General features: G+C 46.5%; 1 protein-coding gene across 4 annotated transcripts in view; it reads left to right on the top strand.

Annotated features, from left to right (window-relative positions):
• The window catches only part of LTBP2 (latent transforming growth factor beta binding protein 2), a 1,918,131-nt gene that overhangs the window by 1,571,410 nt on the left and 322,702 nt on the right, over window positions 1-24,019 (top strand). For 2 of the 4 annotated variants that reach the window (XM_069637634.1, XM_069637632.1), the window contains 2 exons: window positions 9,479-9,604; window positions 10,756-10,878. In XM_069637634.1, the coding sequence (XP_069493735.1) occupies window positions 9,479-9,604; window positions 10,756-10,878 (249 nt within the window). The remainder of the gene's footprint in view (window positions 1-9,478; window positions 9,605-10,755; window positions 10,879-24,019) is intronic. The other 2 variants (XM_069637635.1, XM_069637633.1) reach the window with 1 other exon arrangement.

Genomic DNA, 24,019 nt, shown 5'->3' with positions numbered 1-24,019 from the left:
GAGCATGACTAAGATCAGGTAGGTTGGCGATAGTGCACAGCTAGCGTGACCCTAAGAACTAATAGAGGAGTCTCCTAATTTGGTGGACTGTGGTGCTAACAGGCACATGGGTTGGATACAAAACTGCCAGGACGAAGGACTGGGCTAAATACAGCATGTGGGCAAGATGCAGGACATAGGAAAACTGCACGACCTAAGCTAATGCAGAAGTAGTCAGGATACAATGCAGATATTATAGCTATGTGTAGCTATAGCACGCTAAACCGATCACCATGGACTAAATCTGAAATACACTGCAGTACAAATCTAGATAATACACAGTAAGTTAAAAAGCATAGCCGGCGTAGGAATTTGCACAAGACACAATAGGCTGAGTAGAGGGTTGAAGGCTTTATGTGGCGTTAATCGGGAGGCTGCAATGCAGTATGGATATGTAGTAATGACCACAAAGGTGCCAACAAGATGCAAAGTTCATTAAAAATGCAATACTGTATTGCTGGGTAAACAGTTGGCAGTAAGTCTCAATGGGAGAGCATGTGGTGTGGGTGGACGCTAGTGTCTTAGAGAACGTGGATGGTGCTGTAGTTAGTAAGAGACAATGATCAGTTGAACTGCATCGAGTGACATGATATGCACACAGTGGTTTTCTGCCTCTATTGTTTGTGTAACATACGTCATAGTAGGAGTAATACGTATGAGCAGATGGAAATAGCTAAGCACGAGCATATGAGCACGTTGGATACAGGTACGCTTACCGTGCGTTCCTGTTTACATGTGTATGTTCATCTAGGTGATCTCCAGGTCTGCCTGTCAGTTCATATGCGGCGGAGTCGGTAGAGTTTGCTTAGTTGAAGAGAACGAACAGACATGACCTCCATTGCAAAGTGACGTTAGTGACCTACAGGGGCAGCGTGGTGTGCCCTATGGCCGTTTAGGCCCAGACAGGCACCAACAGGATGGGCCTTAAGCTCTGGGGGCCTTGGGCGAGGTGGCTGACGCCTCCCAGCAAGTCTCCTGGCATATGAATGGGCAGACAAGGCTGGTTGCTAGGCAACCAAAAATAAAAAACATTCTGCGATCAGGTCGACAGCCATCTTAGGAGCTGTGTGCCTCAGTGCTGATGAACACGGAAGCACAGCTCGACGTAAGGGGACACACTGGGCCTCAGGCTGGGTGGACCTCAAAGGTGGTGGCTGAGTGGGGCTGGGGAATCCCAATCAAGCGTGCATATGGCGTTGAGCATCATAAAGGGAATGCGGCCTGCTCCTGCAGCGCACACGGTTCCAGCGATGCGGGCTCCTTCTGACAATTAGAAACAAAATGATGCAAGTAATTCTGTTTTTGAAAAGGGATATTTGCTATTCATTCCAACCTTTCATAATGCTCCATGCCAAAATTATAGTGCACTCATATGCCTCTGCTGTGATTGGCGTCTCCAGTAACTGCTCTGCAGTGGCAGCAGGGCAAGTACAAAGGTCACATGTGCATTTCTGACAGCTTCTGCAAAACAAATTTCCAGCAGGCAGGTGTGACTTTTAATCACCTGCACCTCTGATTCAAAACCTAATAATTGTGTGCCACGATCAGCCTGGTGGCATGTTAAACTTTTAAAATACCCGTACCACCATCAAATAAGGCTTCTGCTTACTGGAGTCCGTTTGAAGTAGGTCGATTTTGGAAGGGGTGGAGTTAGAGTACCAGAGCACAGATTTAGTACATGTTATAGCATTGGGGCTTCTGCTAGGGCCTCCTGTACTTCCTGTCCCCTCCTCAGACAACAAACTCTGGCTATGCCATCAGAAGGCAAAGGGCACCGCGGACAACTGGTTAGCTTTGGACGAAACCACCAACCAATGCAATTTACATTTATTTGGGAAATAAATCCTACACTTAGTTGATTCCTCTTTGGACTCTCAGAAAAAGAAGGAATCACTGGAGTTCAGTTGTGACTACAGTCTATTCCAAAGTTATCTGCCATAGAGGTGGAGACAGAAAGTTCCAAGGCAGAGGCACGCTCTGCTCCCTACCCATCCCAGGGGCACCTTTGGGGTGACCGCTGTCTGAAATAGGCCTAGTACAACCGAGCTACTGGTACCCAGGAACCTGCTCACTGGAGGTGGCAGAACCCAGCAAGTGTGCTCTACAACCCTGTTGGCTGGGAGGTGCAGAAAGAAAGGACTCAACTGGCCAGTGCAGATCCTGGATTTGATCTGCCTAGCACCCAGAAGTCAAAGAGTAGCTCTACATCCTGTTTCCAAACTTCTATCTATTTTAGAGCAAGCTTGACTGCTTTGCGAAGATGTTTGAGCTGCTGCGAGCAACAAGAGCTGTTTGTGACACTGCCCACTTTCTGATCTACTATCGAGCCTTTAAGCCTCTGACTCAAACCTTTGCCTGCCTGCAATAAAGCATTTTCGAGCCGATCACTGCTGATGCACCTCAACCTCTCGTTAACTCCTTGGGCTGACTTGACTGATTGGAGATACCGACTCGACCCGACTCGACCCGTCGCTTCCCTGCGCTTTACCCCATCAAGTTGATCTATTCTACATAGCCTGTACAGCACCATTGGGCTGTTTCATGCTGACTTAAACTGTCTCGACACCCACGACCTATTGGGTACCTTACCACCTATTTGAAATGTTCGATGCCAACTAGATGCAGTAAAATAGCCAAAATTCCTGGATCGGTGCTGTTGTGCTTCAAAGACAAGGGAGAAAGGTATTTGCAGTGACCCTGTTCCCCTGGCCAGCTTTAAAGGACGTTAGTGGCAGATAGGTACCCACACTTTGCCATTGTGAGACCTTTTCAAGTACTATTGACATTTGCTTAACTCAATGAGCTATTTTACAGTTTATTAATGTATAATATTGTGTAAGCATCCACATCTGTCGCTTAGAAGAGCTTCCCTCCAGCAGCTGCTGTGGAGCATAGCAGCTGGGTGCACTGGATGGATGCTCGCTGTTCCTTCTCTGATAGTCCCAATGATCCTTTGAACTCTCTGGGAGCCTGTGGTGGAGTCTTCTCTGCAATGGTGCAGATGGATAGACTCAGTTAATGAGAGATGGATACGGTATCATTTCTTTTCAGGTTAGATCAGGACATTCTTTCTTACTATGCCGTGACTGTCGAAGAAGAGAAGATACAAAGGACGAGAGACACACAAAATGTGGGAAAACACAACGTTGTTTTAGTCTCACATAAAGCGTTTGTCTTTCTGCAGATAAGCATATTATAAATATTATATTAAAATTGGTTATTTATAATGTACCAATAGGTTTCTAAGCGCAGACCCGGGAATCGGGCAGGAAACAGCAGTTACTGCAGCGTGCAGTGGAGTACATGTGAATAAAGCCAGGAGGTGGCTCCACATTGAACACTGAATATATGGTGAAGTGATTGCACTAAAGGCAGCGAGCGTTGCCAGGGAGAGTGGATGTGAGGCAACATCAGCATCTGACATTTTTTATTGTTGGATATTGGAAGCTCTGCTGAGATTTTATCTAATCGCTGGAGCTCTAGGGATTGATCCTATGGTTTACACTACCCCCACGATTTCACATTTGAGTGTTGTTTAAGAGATCTTCACTTCTGCCGAACTATCAATTGATGAACTATTAACTAATCCAGACAAATTCAAGCTCAAATTGTATAGATATGACTGAGTATGTACAATAGAGAAATGCACTTCATACCGTGATTTCAATGTCCTAATATTTGGTCACAAAAGGCTTGCACAGATGGCGGATTATTTAATGCGTTGCCCGTCCTCACATATACGCACTCAGTATTTGAGATTTAGGATGAATTTATGGCCCACAAATGAAATACGTGCCAGAAGAGGAATAATACCCAAGGGAATGAGTCATTGCCGCTTTTGCAAAGACCTCAAATATAAAGAAACCACGCAACATTTGGTAGTAGACTGTTTGGCATTGAAGACAGAACGAGAACTGCATTTCAAGAATCTCATGGCTCTAACATGAATTGATACTAGTGATGACATTTGGCAAGCTCTCTTTGCAACTGCGAAAATGTTGTTCAAAATTGCCTTAGTAAAGTTCTTGGATATGGTTCTACCACAAACAAGCAACCAAAGTAATCATCAAAAGACTGCAACCAGGGGCAACCTATCCACTTAATCGTTGATTGTCGAACTCACTATGGGCCTCACTACGAGTCCAGCGGTAACCGCGGCGGTAAAACCACCTGGTTACAGCCGGACTGGTATTACCATTCCGCCTCTGTGACTCCTGGAATTACCAGGGCATTACAGCCCCGGTGTCCCGGGAGTCACGGAGGCGGAATGGTGTTAATCCCCATTCCCATTGAGTCCCATAGGACTCAATGGGAATGGGGAAGTGGAAAAACCGGCACCATCTCGAGATGGTGCTGGTGTTTCCACATCCGCCTACAGGCGGGAGGTGTTCAACCCGCCAGGTCAGACCTGGCGGGAAGATCACCCCCCGCCTGCAGGACTCGGGATCGGGCGGTCCGGAATTAACAGTGGCGGCGGGTTTACCGCCACTGTTAATTCCAGACCGCCCGACCCGTAATGAGGCCCAATGTCTCCTCTCACTGAAGTCCACATTCTTAATTTTTATTTTCTTTTATTTGTGCTTAGCTTGCCTCTTGGTATAATGAATTAATGTAATTTTAATAATACATGTGAATGTTTTAGGTGTCATCACATTATCTGTAAATATGAATTATCTGTAAATATGAATTGTAAAATAAAGTATTTGAAAGGTTGACTCTGTCAGCCAACCAAATAAAAAATAAAAATAAAAAAAAGAAGACATCTTCCACTGGATTGTGTGTAAGGGTGAGGTGACATTTACACCCCACCTTTCGTTCTGAAGAAGGTCGGGCTAACGCAAGGCAACATCAGAAGCCCCTTATACGGACCGAAACACATGTAGACAATGTTGATAAGCTGTTTTGTGCTATTTAACAGATGGACACACTTGTAATTTCAAATGGTGTGAAGGATTAACTGATTTTTTGTTTGTTGTAAGGGTTTTATGGAATTGATAACCCATGTAATTGTGTAATTCATGTTAATGTGATATTGTGAGAATGTGTATGTATGGTGGAATGAATTAGGTTATGTTGCAATTTGGAATGTATATGGGTTTTTATAAGTAAACAGTATAAGGCAACTTGAATAAGTTTTGTAATAAAATGTACTTTTGTGTTTAAAAAAAAAGTGTGTAAGAAGGGCCTTTCCAACCTCACAGCTAAGGTCAATTTTTGTTTATTTCTATGACTCTGTCCTGGAGGACCTTAAGTTTTACAGATACCCTTGTATATTGTATACCATCTTGGAATGACACAAAAGCCACTGGAAAGCATGCAAATGGTAGCGGTACATGGTATAAATCCCAGTAACATAACAAAACATCAGTAGCATGGTGGTCAGGGTGAGCCAGTCTTCCCGCTGCCAAGACTAGAAGTATGTTTGCTTCCTGCTTGCTCACAGTGTGAATGCGTGAAGCACACACGCTTGCTTCATGCGTTGACAGTAGGTATGGAGGACATTTTGTTTCTCCATGAAACATATCTTCTATGAGTTTATCCATTGTACCTTTCCTGGCGAGGCTACGCTGCTGGTGACTTCCCCTGGCCCTGAGATGATTGCAGGCTCTCCTGATCGCCCCACATCGTTACCTCCATCACATGCCTCCTCCCCCTAGATTTTTCTTACATGGGGATCTTACGGTTTGGCTCGGAAGATCCTGCTCTAACAGTGGTTTGTTTTCGGTAGGATGTTCCCCTTGGCATTGAGGAGCGGGTCATCTCCCAGTGGTTACTTCATTAGAAGTCATGTACAGCAAGGGAATTTGTCACCTAGAATGTTTGGGTTCATTTCGGGGGACAGTAAATGGAGCAAGGAAATCGAAATCCTTGCATCATTCCGAGATGAAGGCGATTGTGCAGTCAGGATACCATCCATGCAACCTTGCTGGTAAGGGACTGCTTCCCTCAGGTAGGGGAGTTGCATCATTCCGAGATGAAGGGGATTGTGCAGTCAGGATACCATCCATGCAACCTTGCTGGTAAGGGACTGCATCCCTCAGGTAGGGGAGTTGCATCATTCGGAGATGAAGGCGATTGTGCAGTCAGGATACCATCCATGCAACCTTGCTGGTAAGGGACTGCTTCCCTCAGGTAGGGGAGTTGCATCATTCCGAGATGAAGGCGATTGTGCAGTCAGGATACCATCCATGCAACCTTGCTGGTAAGGGACTGCTTCCCTCAGGTAGGGGAGTTGGCTCTCAGTTAATTTCTGCGTTTGATAATGGGCCGGCGATAGTCAGTGCGGAAAAATTGGAAAGTCTCTTCCAAAGGTTACTGTCTCCAATAGTGCCAGTATAAAGGCTACCTTCACGCGGTAGGACCGGCCCTTGTCACAAAGCATTCACAGATGAAGCTTATGACAGGTGTACCATTTGTCTACCATAAGGGATTTTTTAAGAGTCCCATGAGGAAAACCTAACGCAATTCTCTCAATGCAAAGGATCTGCATAGACACAACTCAAGCATAGTCAGGCTAAAGTACGCATAAGGAAGTCTCAGAAAGGTCCAGTGGTCCATAGTAAAAGTCAATTCCATTCTTGTTAGGACGGGGCCCTGGTCCTTTCCAGCGGATTTACAAATAAAACCACATATAAGTGTATGAGCTCAGTGTCCCAAACAAAGCAGTCCAAGTACATGTCTCTCTTTCAGCCTATCAGCAAGCTCGGTTTCTAGTAGCCATCTTGGCGATTTTCTGTGGGTGGAAGACCCCCTCTTCCCGGGTCAGAAGTCTGCACTGGAGCCTGATATGTGTTCTGCGGTGGGTGCCGTGCTGCAGTTTGCCTTAAACGAAGGCCCAGACCTATAGCTAGAGAGGAGGCCACGCTAACGTCTTGCCGGGGTCCTCTCTAGGTCTTTCACAACCTCCCTCACTGGTTCTACAGCACCCCCTACCCCCGCCAAAAACCCTATCTCATCCCTGATGTCCCGATATGAGCTTATTATTTTATTTGGTCAACAATGGCCCTCTTGTGTTTTGAGCGGGTAAGAGGGTAATGGGGGACCATAGATACCCACCTCTCACCCCTTACATTGCAAGAGAAGGGAATGCTTCCCATCTGTGCAATGAAACAAGTCTGACATATTTTTCCGAGGCCGATTTGGAATTCTTACTGCCACTTTATACTTTGGCTGAAATCTGCCAAAGGACTTTACCTCCGGTGGTATTCCTTTAGCCTGCCACCAGGGGTAACATCTTCATACCCTGAATCCAGCAGATGATAATGCTGGTCATATTTTGTGAAGCCTCCCAGAATTACCATTACTGCCAAAATCATAATGGCCCCTAAAGTCAGCCGAAGGGTTAACAGATCGAAAATGGCCTAATGTCCTTAGTCCCAAGGTCCCATACTTCATTTTTTGTTTAATGTTTGATTGAATTTTATTAAGAGTAGAGAAGCACAGCCATTTAACATCAATAATGATTAACAGTCAGGGTCGGATTGGCCCATCTGCCAATCAGCCCGTGGCCGGGCCAAAATCATGTGTAGTCCCTGGGGGCCGGCTTCTGCCCACGCCTGAGACGGTTTAATAAGAAGCACCCACAACGCCCTCATTCTTTACAGCACGGTAACACATGTGTCCTTGCTTTGATGATTGATTTGCATGCATGATGTGTGCATCATAAATTATGATGCATGCATCCTTCACATGCTGCTGCAGCATGCGGCCAACTTTGCACCAGACCTGCAGATGAACTTAACTGATCTACTTAAATCTCAGTTACCAGTTTAATGGTATCCACTACAGAATAATTGCTCATTTTACTATACCTGAATGATAGCTCAGTGGGTTGAGTGCTCGCTGCTGCGATGTGTGTGTGATCTGCCCGTTGCAGGTTTGAATCCCAGCAAGGCCATCTCAGCCTTTGGTCCTTCTGAGGTCGATACATGAGTACCAACACAGTTTGGGCAATATTGTGTGCTTATTTGTTCAGTAAAAAAGAGCTTAAGCGTGAGGGCTATACACTAACATATTATCATTTGGACTTGGACGTCTGCTTGCATTCACAGTATATGACAATATGGATCTATACAAACAGATATTAATGATACACATGGTTATCCTTTCTTGTAGGAAATGTATATCACATTAGTGAAATCATAACCATATTTTTCGTAGTGTACTTAGGAACAATGCTATTTGATGCCACTTCCTGTTTTGTCAAGGGGTGAAAGGTCCTGTTTCATCACTTCCTGGGATGTCACTTTCGGGTGGGGTCAAATGACACCACTTCCGGTGATGTCATCAGAGGTCAATGGTCATGATGCATTGGGTGTGCCACTTTTTTGAGGCGAGGTGTGGGCCACTTTTTCTTGGGTGTCCAGGCCTATTTCTTGTCCCAGTCTGACCCTGGTAACAGTTATGTATGGAAAAGATTGAGCATAAAAACATAATATCAGAGGACTACAAGAAGAAACGAGGCATATGGGTATACTATAATAGGCGTATCACATTTTAAATAGGGGACAAGCCATAAAACACAAACAAAAACAGATGTAAACACAAGGAGGGGGAGGGGAGAAAACAGGAAGTGAGGCCTAGTAGGCTTGGCCACCCTGGTTCTCCCCTTCTCGTGCTCCTATCACAGAAATGAAAGCAATACTCTGCAGGTTTCCGCCTTTTATATCTGCTGGCATGGCCACTCATTGTTGTAATGAAAGATAGGATGTTGGGTTCCTTATCCCATTCATATGTTTGCATATAATTGGTCTTTGCCTACTGGTTCCACCTCCTCGGCATGAGTGGGTCTCGTAATTTCACCAATATTCAGGTGATTCAGGCTTTCTACAACTCTACTCCAGCCAGTTCCCCGGCCGCCCCGACCCTCAGAGGGTTCACATAGCATGTCCGTCTTCTTCACTTGCTTGCTGACAGCCTCTGCTAACACAGCCACTGCTGTTGCTTTGTGCTCTGCTGTTTGCTGTGGCTCGCTTCTCATTAGGCTCCAACCCACACTCTACACCAGGGCATGCACAGCCCAGCGGTGCTTGATACAGAACACCTCTCTGCATGCAGGTGAGATGAATGGGACCCAACACAAGGCCTGATGCCCTGCTGCAATGCTGATTAACTCTTCCCAGGGCTGATTCCCTAAACGCGTCTTCCCCTGAATACTGTTAATAGGTGTACTGGGCATTTGTGTTGGTTCTCCATCATCTTCTAGTGGGATATACTATGTACCTTCCCTGGTGAGGGTGGCTGCTCGCCAGTAACGTCAATCTTGAGAGGAGTCTGGGAAAGCTCCGTGGGATCCTCAATGTACCAACTCCAGGCGTGACATCAGGTCACTGGTGGCTTCCCCTGCACGCAGAGGTGCTCAGCCCTCCATCATTTCCGCCCATAGGCAACTCTGTCACACGAGGCAAATGTACTTTAGAAACACGTGTTCTTTTTTCAGATTTTGACGAGTGTTCCTTGCCCTCGGTTTGTCCCTCTGGTGTCTGTACCAACACGTTGGGGTCATTTTCCTGCCTTACGTGTGAAGACGGGTACAGAATATCTGCGGACAGGCTCATGTGCAGAGGTAAGCCTGTCTCCATGCATCTCTCTCCGCATTCTGTCTTGGAATTCACTACGTTAATTATCAGCTTGCAGTTCAGTGCATCAACCCCAATTCCTGGGCAGGATCTTCCTGGGATGTGGGGCTGGGACCAGCGTCTGTTCTGGACTGGGATTGACATTGACTCCTCGGTCAGTATGGGCTTCTGCTTTCAGGGCTGTGCATGAGTGAGACTATGATCCTGAAATGCATTGCTATTCTTAGGCCCAGAACATCCCATTGTACTTCACTTGGCGCCAGCCCCCTCTATTCCTGTGCTATGATGTAACCAAGGCTCAGGGTGGTGATTACTTCTCTTCTTGTGTTGAGATTATTATTCAGACTGAACTGCAATAATTAACTGTTGTAATAATTTGCCTAGTTGAGGTAGGGTACAGGAGGGAGAACCAGACAAAAGGAGGCTGGCCATACTGTGAGAGAGAAACACGGAGGGAAGTATGGAGTGAAAGGAAAAAGGCAAAGAGTAGATGAAAGAGAAACAAAGTTGGAGAAATAGAAAGGTTGGAAGGTGGCATAGTAAGGAAGGAAGTGTAGGCTAACAGGGTCTTCTAGTTGAGGGGTTGCAATTTATCGGATGATCTCTTCCTTTTCACTTTAGACATTGATGAGTGTGCCGTCACTGCTTCCAGCTGTCATAGGGGAGATTACTATTCAGACTAGACTGTAATAAGTAACTGGTCTACGAATTTGCTAGTTGAGGGAGGAGTGAGAATCAGACAAAAGGAGGCTGGCCGCACTGGGAGAGAGAAAATGGAGGTTGGCCACAATGGGAGAGAGAAAAAGGAGGTTGGCCATAATAGGAGAGAGAAAAAGGAGGTTGGCCATAATGGGAGAGAGAAAAAGGAGGTTGGCCATAATGGGAGAGAGAAAATGGAGGTGGGCCATAATGGGAGAGAGAAAAAGGAGGTTGGCCATATTGCGACAGAGAAAATGGAGATAAGTATGGAGTGAAAGGAAAAAGGCAAAGAGTAGATAAAAGAGAAACAAAAATGGAGAAAAAGAAAGGTTGGAAGGTGTCATAGTAAGGAAGGGAAAGTAGGCTTACAGGGTCTTCTTCTTGAGAGATTGTAACTTATCGGATGGTCTCTTCCTTTCCACTCTCTCTTCTCTCTCAGACATTGATGAGTGCGCTGTCACTGCTTCCAGCTGTCACGGGGGACATTGTATTAACACACCAGGATCCTATACCTGCCTCTGCACCTCAGGCTTCGAGCTAGAGAATGGAACCCATTGTGAAGGTAGGAATTCAGCTGTAATGGTCATTGCATGTGTGTGAAGTGACAGGGCATAATCGCAATGCTCTGTGCTAGTGAATGAATGAATGAATCAATCAGTTCTTTATTCGCGTAAGTAAAAAATCCATAATAGGTCATCAAAATGCACATTTCTTTAAATAAAAATTCAGCTATATAAATCCTAAAAAATATATTAAAATGTCCAAAGTTTAGTTTGGTATAAATTGATCTAAATAAATCTAAAGCTAGATCTAAATCTAGCAATAATAAAAGGCTAGATGTATGTGTGTCTGATGCCGTCATGCGCAGTAGAGGCTGCCCGAATGCACAGAATGCCCTGCTGAATGGAGCTGTTGCATTAGGATATAGAGTGCTCCATTTTGCATAGTTCTGCCTGTTGTCACTGGTAGAGGGAGCTGTCGGCTTAGATATATAGTGGTTCTACTGTGTGAATGAAAACATGCACTTTGGCCTGTGTACACAGGCCTGTACACTAGACCACCATAAAATACATTAAAACAACGCAATCAATACAACACAAATATTATACATATAACATGCTTATCAATAATGCAATTTCTTAAAAACACTATATTGAGAGACAGGGATTAGGTCACCATGGACTTTTTCTTTTCCTGTAGTTTCCAAGCATTTCTTTTACACAAGGATAATGCCCAAGCTAGAGCAGGATATGCAACATCCAGCAAAAGAAATATAGAGCTGGACGATATTGTGAAAAACCATGGCCTCTAAGTAAAGGCACTGGCAATTTCTTCCTTGGACAATCCTATTCAGGACAAAACAAAAGGAAGTGTGCCATGTCCTCTAGTTCAGCATGGCACATTGGGCATTCCGCCCCACAATATCTTCCTGACCTTTTACTTCTAACCTTTCCTAACAGTATACACCGAAACCATGCTCTTGTAATTGGTGCCCTTTGGAATTTATTATTGGATCAGTTAAGATAGTCCTTAGATTCATGGCTCTGTGCTAGTATCAGGCCCCTTTCTCTTTACCTATATCTGTACCTCTATACAAGTCTAAAGCATTTGTGGGCATCAGTGCCCGGCACACATAGCCAGCAGCAAAGTATTGGCATCCCTCTGACATACACACTGGGAACTCTGTTCTCTCCTCCCCCAGAGCACTCAGACATTCTGTAACTGGACAATTGCCACCTAGACTACCAGAGAAGAGGCAGGCAGACTTTCATCTTCACTGGTAATGGCTCCATTAGAGATGAAGAGGCAGGCAGACCTTAATCTTCACTGGTAATGTCTCCATTAGAGATGAAGAGGCAGGCAGACCTTCATCTTCACTGGTAATGTCTCCATTAGAGATGAAGAGGTAGGCAGACCTTCATCTTCACTTGGAATGTCTCCATTAGAGATGAAGAGGAAGGCAGACCCTCATCTTCACTGGTAATGTCTCCATTAGAGATGAAGAGGCAGGCAGACCCTCATCTTCACTGGTAATGTCTCCATTAGAGGTGAAGAGGCAGGCAGACCCTCATCTTCACTGGTAATGTCTCCATTAGAGGCGAAGAGGCAGGCAGACCTCCATCTTCACTGGTAATGTTTCCATTAGAGATGAAGAGGCGGGCAGACCTTCATCTTCACTGGTAATGTGTCCATTAGAGGCGAAGAGGCGGGCAGACCCTCATCTTCACTGGTAATGGCTCCATTAGAGATGAAGAGGCGGGCAGACCTTCATCTTCACTGGTAATGTCTCCATTAGAGATGAAGAGGCGGGCAGACCTTCATCTTCACTGGTAATGTCTCCATTAGAGATGAAGAGGCGGGCAGACCTTCATCTTTACTGTTAATGTCTCCATTAGAGGTGAAGAGGCAGGCAGACCTTCATCTTCACTGGTAATGTATGTCTCCATTAGAGGCGAAGAGGCAGGCAGACCTTCATCTTCACTGGTAATGTCTCCATTAGAGGCGAAGAGGCAGGCAGACCTTCATCTTCACTGTTCATGTCTCCATTAGAGGCGAAGAGGCAGGCAGACCTTCATCTTCACTGGTAATGTCTCCATTAGAGGCGAAGAGGCAGGCAGGCCCTCATCTTCTAATGTCTCCATTAGAGGCAAAGAGGCAGGCAGACCCTCATCTTCACTGGTAATGTATCCATTAGAGGCGAATAGGCAGGCAGACCCTCATCTTCACTGGTAATGTCTCCATTAGAGATGAAGAGGCAGGCAGGCCCTCATCTTCACTGCTAATGTCTCCATTAGAGGCGATGAGGCAGGCAGACGCTCATCTTCACTGGTAATGTCTCCATTAGAGGCGAAGAGGCAGGCAGACCTTCAATGTCTCCATTAGAGGCGAAGAGGCAGGCATTCCTTCATCTTCACTGGTAATGTCTCCATTAGAGGCGAAGAGGCAGGCAGACCTTCATCTTCACTGGTAATGTCTCCATTAGAGATGAAGAGGCGGGCAGACCTTCATCTTCACTGTTAATGTCTCCATTAGAGGTGAAGAGGCAGGCAGACCTTCTTCTTCACTGGTAATGTATCCATTAGAGGCAAAGAGGCAGGCAGGCCCTCATCTTCTAATGTCTCCATTAGAAGCAAAGAGGCAGGGAGACCCTCATCTTCACAAGTAATGTATCCATTAGAGGCGAAGAGGCAGGGAGACCTTCATCTTCACTGTTAATGTCTCCATTAGAGATGAAGAGGTAGGCAGACCTTCATCTTCACTTGGAATGTCTCCATTAGAGATGAAGAGGCAGGCAGACCTTCATCTTCACTGGTAATGTCTCCATTAGAGGCGAAGAGGCAGGCATTCCTTCATCTTCACTGGTAATGTCTCCATTAGAGGCGAAGAGGCAGGCAGACCTTCATCTTCACTGGTAATGTCTCCATTAGAGATGAAGAGGCGGGCAGACCTTCATCTTCACTGTTAATGTCTCCATTAGAGGTGAAGAGGCAGGCAGACCTTCATCTTCACTGGTAATGTCTCCATTACAGGCGAAGAGGCAGGCAGGCCCTCATCTTCTAATGTCTCCATTAGAGGCAAAGAGGCAGGCAGACCCTCATCTTCACTGGTAATGTATCCATTAGAGGCGAATAGGCAGGCAGACCCTCATCTTCACTGGTAATGTCTCCATTAGAGATGAAGAGGCAGGCAGGCCCTCATCTTCACTGGTAATGTCTCTATTAGAGGCGATGAGGCAGGCAGACGCTCATCTTCACTGGTAATGTCTCCATTACAGGCGAAGAGGGAGGCAGACCCTCATCTTCACTGGTAATGTCTCCATTAGAGGCGAAGAGGCAGGCAGACCCTCATCTTCACTGGTAATGTCTCCATTAGAGGCGAAGAGGCAGGCAGACCTTCATCTTCACTGGTAATGTTTCCATTAGAGATGAAGAGGCAGGCAGACCTTCATCTTCACTGGTAATATGTCCATTAGAGGCGAAGAGGCAGGCAGACCCTCATCTTCACTGGTAATGGCTCCATTAGAGATGAAGAGGCGGGCAGACCTTCATCTTCACTGGTAATGTCTCCATTAGAGATGAAGAGGTGGGCAGACCTTCATCTTCACTGTTAATGTCTCCATTAGAGGTGAAGAGGCAGGCAGACCTTCATCTTCACTGGTAATGTCTCCATTAGAGGCGAAGAGGCAGGCAGACCTTCATCTTCACTGGTAATGTCTCCATTAGAGATGAAGAGGCGGGCAGACCTTCATCTTCACTGTTAATGTCTCCATTAGAGGTGAAGAGGCAGGCAGACCTTCATCTTCACTGGTAATGTCTCCATTAGAGGCGAAGAGGCGGGCAGGCCCTCATCTTCTAATGTCTCCATTAGAGGCAAAGAGGCAGGCAGACCCTCATCTTCACTGGTAATGTATCCATTAGAGGCGAATAGGCAGGCAGACCCTCATCTTCACTGGTAATGTCTCCATTAGAGATGAAGAGGCAGGCAGGCCCTCATCTTCACTGCTAATGTCTCCATTAGAGGCGATGAGGCAGGCAGACGCTCATCTTCACTGGTAATGTCTCCATTAGAGGCGAAGAGGCAGGCAGACCTTCATCTTCACTGTTAATGTCTCCATTAGAGATGAAGAGGCAGGCAGACCTTCATCTTCACTGGTAATGTCTCCATTAGAGGCGAAGAGGCAGGCATTCCTTCATCTTCACTGGTAATGTCTCCATTAGAGGCGAAGAGGCGGGCAGACCTTCATCTTCACTGGTAATGTCTCCATTAGAGATGAAGAGGCGGGCAGACCTTCATCTTCACTGTTAATGTCTCCATTAGAGGTGAAGAGGCAGGCAGACCTTCTTCTTCACTGGTAATGTATCCATTAGAGGCGAAGAGGCAGGCAGGCCCTCATCTTCTAATGTCTCCATTAGAGGCAAAGAGGCAGGCAGACCCTCATCTTCACTGGTAATGTATCCATTAGAGGCGAAGAGGCAGGGAGACCTTCATCTTCACTGTTAACGTCTCCATTAGAGATGAAGAGGCAGGCAGACCTTCATCTTCACTGGTAATGTCTCCATTAGAGGCGAAGAGGCAGGCATTCCTTCATCTTCACTGGTAATGTCTCCATTAGAGGCGAAGAGGCAGGCAGACCTTCATCTTCACTGGTAATGTCTCCATTAGAGATGAAGAGGAGGGCAGACCTTCATCTTCACTGTTAATGTCTCCATTAGAGGCGAAGAGGCAGGCAGACCTTCATCTTCACTGGTAATGTCTCCATTAGAGGCGAAGAGGCAGGCAGGCCCTCATCCTCTAATGTCTCCATTAGAGGCAAAGAGGCAGGCAGACCCTCATCTTCACTGGTAATGTATCCATTAGAGGCGAATAGGCAGGCAGACCCTCATCTTCACTAGTAATGTCTCCATTAGAGATGAAGAGGCAGGCAGGCCCTCATCTTCACTGCTAATGTCTCCATTAGAGGCGATGAGGCAGGCAGACGCTCATCTTCACTGGTAATGTCTCCATTAGAGGCGAAGAGGCAGGCAGACCTTCAATGTCTCCATTAGAGGCGAAGAGGCAGGCATTCCTTCATCTTCACTGGTAATGTCTCCATTAGAGGCGAAGAGGCAGGCAGACCTTCATCTTCACTGGTAATGTCTCCATTAGAGATGAAGAGGCGGGCAGACCTTCATCTTCACTGTTAATGTCTCCATTAGAGGTGAAGAGGCAGGCAGACCTTCTTCTTCACTGGTAATGTATCCATTAGAGGCAAAGAGGCAGGCAGGCCCTCATCTTCTAATGTCTCCATTAGAGGCAAAGAGGCAGGCAGACCCTCATCTTCACAAGTAATGTATCCATTAGAGGCGAAGAGGCAGGGAGACCTTCATCTTCACTGTTAATGTCTCCATTAGAGATGAGGAGGCAGGCAGACCTTCATCTTCACTGGTAATGTCTCCATTAGAGGCGAAGAGGCAGGCATTCCTTCATCTTCACTGGTAATGTCTCCATTAGAGGCGAAGAGGCAGGCAGACCTTCATCTTCACTGGTAATGTCTCCATTAGAGATGAAGAGGCGGGCAGACCTTCATCTTCACTGTTAATGTCTCCATTAGAGGTGAAGAGGCAGGCAGACCTTCATCTTCACTGGTAATGTCTCCATTACAGGCGAAGAGGCAGGCAGGCCCTCATCTTCTAATGTCTCCATTAGAGGCAAAGAGGCAGGCAGACCCTCATCTTCACTGGTAATGTATCCATTAGAGGTGAAGAGGCAGGCAGGCCCTCATCTTCACTGGTAATGTCTCCATTAGAGGCGATGAGGCAGGCAGACGCTCATCTTCACTGGTAATGTCTCCATTAGAGGCGAAGAGGGAGGCAGACCCTCATCTTCACTGGTAATGTCTCCATTAGAGGCGAGGAGGCAGGCAGACCCTCATCTTCACTGGTAATGTCTCCATTAGAGGCGAAGAGGCAGGCAGACCTTCATCTTCACTGGTAATGTTTCCATTAGAGATGAAGAGGCAGGCAGACCTTCATCTTCACTGGTAATATGTCCATTAGAGGCGAAGAGGCAGGCAGACCCTCATCTTCACTGGTAATGGCTCCATTAGAGATGAAGAGGCGGGCAGACCTTCATCTTCACTGGTAATGTCTCCATTAGAGATGAAGAGGCGGGCAGACCTTCATCTTCACTGTTAATGTCTCCATTAGAGGTGAAGAGGCAGGCAGACCTTCATCTTCACTGGTAATGTCTCCATTAGAGGCGAAGAGGCAGGCAGACCTTCATCTTCACTGGTAATGTCTCCATTAGAGATGAAGAGGCGGGCAGACCTTCATCTTCACTGTTAATGTCTCCATTAGAGGTGAAGAGGCAGGCAGACCTTCATCTTCACTGGTAATGTCTCCATTAGAGGCGAAGAGGCAGGCAGGCCCTCATCTTCTAATGTCTCCATTAGAGGCAAAGAGGCAGGCAGACCCTCATCTTCACTGGTAATGTATCCATTAGAGGCGAATAGGCAGGCAGACCCTCATCTTCACTGGTAATGTCTCCATTAGAGATGAAGAGGCAGGCAGGCCCTCATCTTCACTGCTAATGTCTCCATTAGAGGCGATGAGGCAGGCCGACGCTCATCTTCACTGGTAATGTCTCCATTAGAGGCGAAGAGGCAGGCAGACCTTCATCTTCACTGTTAATGTCTCCATTAGAGATGAAGAGGCAGGCAGACCTTCATCTTCACTGGTAATGTCTCCATTAGAGGCGAAGAGGCAGGCATTCCTTCATCTTCACTGGTAATATCTCCATTAGAGGCAAAGAGGCAGGCAGACCCTCATCTTCACTGGTAATGTATCCATTAGAGGCGAATAGGCAGGCAGACCCTCATCTTCACTGGTAATGTCTCCATTAGAGATGAAGAGGCAGGCAGGCCCTCATCTTCACTGGTAATGTCTCCATTAGAGGCGATGAGGCAGGCAGACGCTCATCTTCACTGGTAATGTCTCCATTAGAGGCGAAGAGGGAGGCAGACCCTCATCTTCACTGGTAATGTCTCCATTAGAGGCGAGGAGGCAGGCAGACCCTCATCTTCACTGGTAATGTCTCCATTAGAGGCGAAGAGGCAGGCAGACCTTCATCTTCACTGGTAATGTTTCCATTAGAGATGAAGAGGCAGGCAGACCTTCATCTTCACTGGTAATATGTCCATTAGAGGCGAAGAGGCAGGCAGACCCTCATCTTCACTGGTAATGGCTCCATTAGAGATGAAGAGGCGGGCAGACCTTCATCTTCACTGGTAATGTCTCCATTAGAGATGAAGAGGCGGGCAGACCTTCATCTTCACTGTTAATGTCTCCATTAGAGGTGAAGAGGCAGGCAGACCTTCATCTTCACTGGTAATGTCTCCATTAGAGGCGAAGAGGCAGGCATACCTTCATCTTCACTGGTAATGTCTCCATTAGAGAGAAGAGGCGGGCAGACCTTCATCTTCACTGTTAATGTCTCCATTAGAGGTGAAGAGGCAGGCAGACCTTCATCTTCACTGGTAATTTCTCCATTAGAGGCGAAGAGGCAGGCAGGCCCTCATCTTCTAATGTCTCCATTAGAGGCAAAGAGGCAGGCAGACCCTCATCTTCACTGGTAATGTATCCATTAGAGGCGAATAGGCAGGCAGACCCTCATCTTCACTGGTAATGTCTCCATTAGAGATGAAGAGGCAGGCAGGCCCTCATCTTCACTGCTAATGTCTCCATTAGAGGCGATGAGGCAGGCCGACGCTCATCTTCACTGGTAATGTCTCCATTAGAGGCGAAGAGGCAGGCAGACCTTCATCTTCACTGTTAATGTCTCCATTAGAGATGAAGAGGCAGGCAGACCTTCATCTTCACTGGTAATGTCTCCATTAGAGGCGAAGAGGCAGGCATTCCTTCATCTTCACTGGTAATATCTCCATTAGAGGCGAAGAGGCGGGCAGACCTTCATCTTCACTGGTAATGTCTCCATTAGAGATGAAGAGGCGGGCAGACCTTCATCTTCACTGTTAATGTCTCCATTAGAGGTGAAGAGGCAGGCAGACGTTCTTCTTCACTGGTAATGTATCCATTAGAGGCGAAGAGGCAGGCAGGCCCTCATCTTCTAATGTCTCCATTAGAGGCAAAGAGGCAGGCAGACCCTCATCTTCACTGGTAATGTATCCATTAGAGGCGAAGAGGCAGGGAGACCTTCATCTTCACTGTTAATGTCTCCATTAGAGATGAAGAGGCAGGCAGACCTTCATCTTCACTGGTAATGTCTCCATTAGAGGCGAAGAGGCAGGCATTCCTTCATCTTCACTGGTAATGTCTCCATTAGAGGCGAAGAGGCAGGCAGACCTTCATCTTCACTGGTAATGTCTCCATTAGAGATGAAGAGGAGGGCAGACCTTCATCTTCACTGTTAATGTCTCCATTAGAGGTGAAGAGGCAGGCAGACCTTCATCTTCACTGGTAATGTCTCCATTAGAGGCGAAGAGGCAGGCAGGCCCTCATCTTCTAATGTCTCCATTAGAGGCAAAGAGGCAGGCAGACCCTCATCTTCACTGGTAATGTATCCATTAGAGGCGAATAGGCAGGCAGACCCTCATCTTCACTGGTAATGTCTCCATTAGATATGAAGAGGCAGGCCCTCATCTTCACTGGTAATATCTCCATTAGAGGCGATGAGGCAGGCAGACGCTCATCTTCACTGGTAATGTCTCCATTAGAGGCGAAGAGGCAGGCAGACCTTCATCTTCACTGGTAATGTCTCCATTAGAGATGAAGAGGCAGGCAGGCAGACCTTCATCTTCACTGGTAATGTCTCCATTAGAGGCGAAGAGGCAGGCAGACCCTCATCTTCACTGTTAATGTCTCCATTAGAGGCGAAGAGGCAGGCAGACCCTCATCTTCACTGGTAATGGCTCCATTAGAGGCGAAGAGGCAGGCAGACCCTCATCTTCACTGGTAATGTCTCCATTAGAGATGAAGAGGCAGGCAGACCCTCATCTTCACTGGTAATGTCTCCATTAGAGATGAAGAGGCAGGCAGACCCTCATCTTCACTGGTAATGTCTCCATTAGAGGCGAAGAGGCAGGCAGACCCTCATCTTCACTGGTAATTTCTCCATTAGAGGCGAAGAGGCAGGCAGACCTTCATCTTCACTGGTAATGGCTCCATTAGAGGCGAAGAGGCAGGCAGACCCTCATCTTCACTGGTAATGTCTCCATTAGAGATGAAGAGGCAGGCAGACCCTCATCTTCACTGGTAATGTCTCCATTAGAGATGAAGAGGCAGGCAGACCCTCATCTTCACTGGTAATGTCTCCATTAGAGATGAAGAGGCAGGCAGACCCTCATCTTCACTGGTAATTTCTCCATTAGAGGCGAAGAGGCAGGCAGACCTTCATCTTCACTGGTAATGGCTCCATTAGAGGCGAAGAGGCAGGCAGACCCTCATCTTCACTGGTAATGGCTTCATTAGAGGCGAAGAGGCAGGCAGACCCTCATCTTCACTGGTAATGTCTCCATTAGAGATGAAGAAGCAGGCAGACCCTCATCTTCACTGGTAATGTCTCCATTAGAGATGAAGAGGAAGGCATACAGTGCCGGATTAAACCCTGTGGAGGCTGTTAGGCAGTTGTAATTTATCTCCTAATATGTTTTGAATTTTGCCAACCAACAATTAGTATAGGTTTCGATGATGTGTTGCTTAAAACAAGCGTTCTGTGTTACATTATTGTAGCCCTGCGCAGGTTGAGTTCAAAGCATGTCTGGCTGGTGGTGTTCCCTTCCCTGTATGATACAAAAGCTGGCAAGGGGGTAGTAGCACTAACGAGGCACCCCTGACCACCTACGGGCACTTTCACCTTACCACTGCTAATGGCTCCATTAGAGGCGAAGAGGCAGGCAGACCTTCATCTTCACTGGTAATGTCTCCATTAGAGGCGAAGAGGCAGGCAGACCCTCATCTTCACTGTTAATGTCTCCATTAGAGGCGAAGAGGCAGGCAGACCTTCATCTTCACTGGTAATGTCTCCATTGGAGATGAAGAGGCAGGCAGGCAGACCTTCATCTTCACTGGTAATGTCTCCATTAGAGGCGAAGAGGCAGGCAGACCCTCATCTTCACTGGTAATGTCTCCATTAGAGATGAAGAGGCAGGCAGACCCTCATCTTCACTGGTAATGTCTCCATTAGAGATGAAGAGGCAGGCAGACCCTCATCTTCACTGGTAATGTCTCCATTAGAGATGAAGAGGCAGGCAGACCCTCATCTTCACTGGTAATGTCTCCATTAGAGATGAAGAGGCAGGCAGACCCTCATCTTCACTGGTAATTTCTCCATTAGAGGCGAAGAGGCAGGCAGACCTTCATCTTCACTGGTAATGGCTCCATTAGAGGCGAAGAGGCAGGCAGACCCTCATCTTCACTGGTAATGGCTCCATTAGAGGCGAAGAGGCAGGCAGACCCTCATCTTCACTGGTAATGGCTCCATTAGAGGCGAAGAGGCAGGCAGACCCTCATCTTCACTGGTAATGTCTCCATTAGAGATGAAGAGGCAGGCAGACCCTCATCTTCACCGGTAATGTCTCCATTAGAGATGAAGAGGCAGGCAGACCCTCATCTTCACTGGTAATTTCTCCATTAGAGGCGAAGAGGCAGGCAGACCTTCATCTTCACTGGTAATGGCTCCATTAGAGGCGAAGAGGCAGGCAGACCCTCATCTTCACTGGTAATGGCTCCATTAGAGGCGAAGAGGCAGGCAGACCTTCATCTTCACTGGTAATGGCTCCATTAGAGGCGAAGAGGCAGGCAGACCCTCATCTTCACTGGTAATGGCTCCATTAGAGGCGAAGAAGCAGGCAGACCCCCAGTAGAGATGAAGAGGAAGGCATACAGTGCCGGATTAAACCCTGTGGAGGCCGTTAGGCAGTCGTAATTTATCTCCTAATATGTTTTGAATTTTGCCAACCAACAATTAGTATAGGTTTCGATGATGTGTTGCTTAAAACAAGCGTTCTGTGTTACATTATTGTAGCCCTGCGCAGGTTGAGTTGAAAGCATGTCTGGCTGGTGGTGTTCCCTTCCCTGTATGATACAAAAGCTGGCAAGGGGGTAGTAGCACTAACGAGGCACCCCTGACCACCTACGGGCACTTTCACCTTACCAAAACTACCCTACCCTGACGAGAAACAGCCTCATTTATGAATAGCAAATTCATACATTGGTGCCGTGTATGCCATATTTTGTGTATGTCTCACTGCCACCATTCCTCTCCACCTATCCACCGACTCATTGCCCCTCAGCTGCTGGCTCTCCCTCATCGATATAAACAACGTCATTTTGTAAAGGCACCGCGCTCGTGGAATGCCTCCTCCATCTGCAATATTGCCATATGTGCAACAGCCACTTGGAAACGTGTCTCGTATGAAAAATACAACTAATCGCTCACCGCAAACTGAATAGTCTATTAAAAATTGGGTTTATTATTACCTACCTTAAGCAAGCGGAGCGACTGCAACTCAGATAGGATGGGGAGGACTGAAAAACAGGTTTCCTTTTGATGCCGCCGGCGCTGCAGTGGGCCTCTGATGACTACTAGTCCTGCTCCTGCCTACCCATGCTCACCACCCAGAGTGTGTCTTAGACTCAACCTTTTTCCTGTGACCTTTTGGTTCTGTTTTCCCGGGATGTGTGCGGTACGCCTCCGCCAACTTGAAATATCCCGGGAAAACAGATCCAAAAGGTTACAGGAAAAGTGAAATCGATGCAGAGGAATCAATAATTCCTATAGAAGTAGAGGATTCACCCATGGCAGGAGCTGAACTCCAGGATCCAGAGCGGACATTCCATAGGGGAAATTAACAATAAGCATTTAAGTGATATCAAACGGCAAATTGGTGCTGAAGGTTTAATAACACAGGTAGAAGAACAGAAACCATTGGCGGGATGAACTGGAATTTATGACCCAGAACAGGCAAGGCATGGGATATCGATACAAGCAAGTAGAGGGTAGACTCTAACCGGGGAGTCGCGCCCAACTCATGATGTAGAAATTGGCAACAATCAGGAATATTGAAGTGATGAGAAATTGATTCTTTTCTATCATAAAGGGCAATACAGAGTCATGTATTGAGGGAATGTAAACAAGGATAAGTGTGTATTTGTCTGTTAGGTTATGTACAAGGACATAATTAACAGCCTAGACCAAGCCAAAGGGTTTGGCGAAAAAATAGGCACGTGCAAGCAAGAGGTTATTGTTGGCAAATATTCACAACCCAAATGTGTGGTTAATTGTCAATGTTTATATTTCAAATTGATGTATGATGTAACAATACACAACTTGGACATAATTAAGTATTAAACCATGCGTTTATGGATAAGTTGTCTTTGAATGGTTCAATTAGTTAGTAACTAAGTCAAGACACTGAGTGCACAGTGTGGGTTGACAAAAATATTTTGGAGTTGCTGTAATTTTGGACTGATAGGTGTTACAGTCCGTCGCCCACCGGCTGCAGGCAGTTTTCCATCTATTCAGGAAACATTACATATATAGCTTAGGAGTTGGCGCTGCAAACTCTAACTAACACCGTCACAGTCTCTGGAAATTGTTGATTAATTGGGCACTGCTTGTATTTAACAGATCACATGTTTAGTGCCTTGCTGTCCGTTGATAATGCCATGTAATCTTTCATGTTTATTTTGATGTGTATTTTGTACACCATAATATACAGGTAATTAATAACTGTATATTATTCCCATACCTAGATACAGATATGGGCTTAGTGTTTTTTATCTGTCATGCTGCATGTTTTCCGTCCTTTTTTTAGGGCGAGAAAAGGGTGAGGTGAAGAGGGCTTCCCACATGTCTTTTCTAAAGTAATTGTCCTCTTCCCTCCTATTTTCTATTTGCCATCCTGTGATTTCAATTACCCACATCCATCTTTAAACTGTTTTGCGCTCCCTCTTTTCTATTCATTTACACCTAGTTAACCTTTCATTTTTTGCTTGTGGGTTTCTATGCATTTTTACCACGTTCTTTTCCACACCGAGATTCTAACATGTTACCCCTACTTAACCTTCTCATGTTAGTCGCTCTACAAAGCTCGTCTTTTCCTGCTACACGCCCATACTCTGGAATAAGCTACTTTGGCACAGGAGGCTGGCTTCGCTCTCCTACAGGTCAGGGAGGGACTGAAGACACTGCTCTCGCTTATATAA

This window comes from Ambystoma mexicanum, chromosome 14 (assembly GCF_040938575.1).
Source record: "Ambystoma mexicanum isolate Mex_15411 chromosome 14, UKY_AmexF1_1, whole genome shotgun sequence".
NCBI lineage: Eukaryota > Metazoa > Chordata > Amphibia > Caudata > Ambystomatidae > Ambystoma > Ambystoma mexicanum.
Note: the sequence above shows the minus strand (reverse complement) of the source record. Positions and strands in the feature narration are given on the sequence as shown.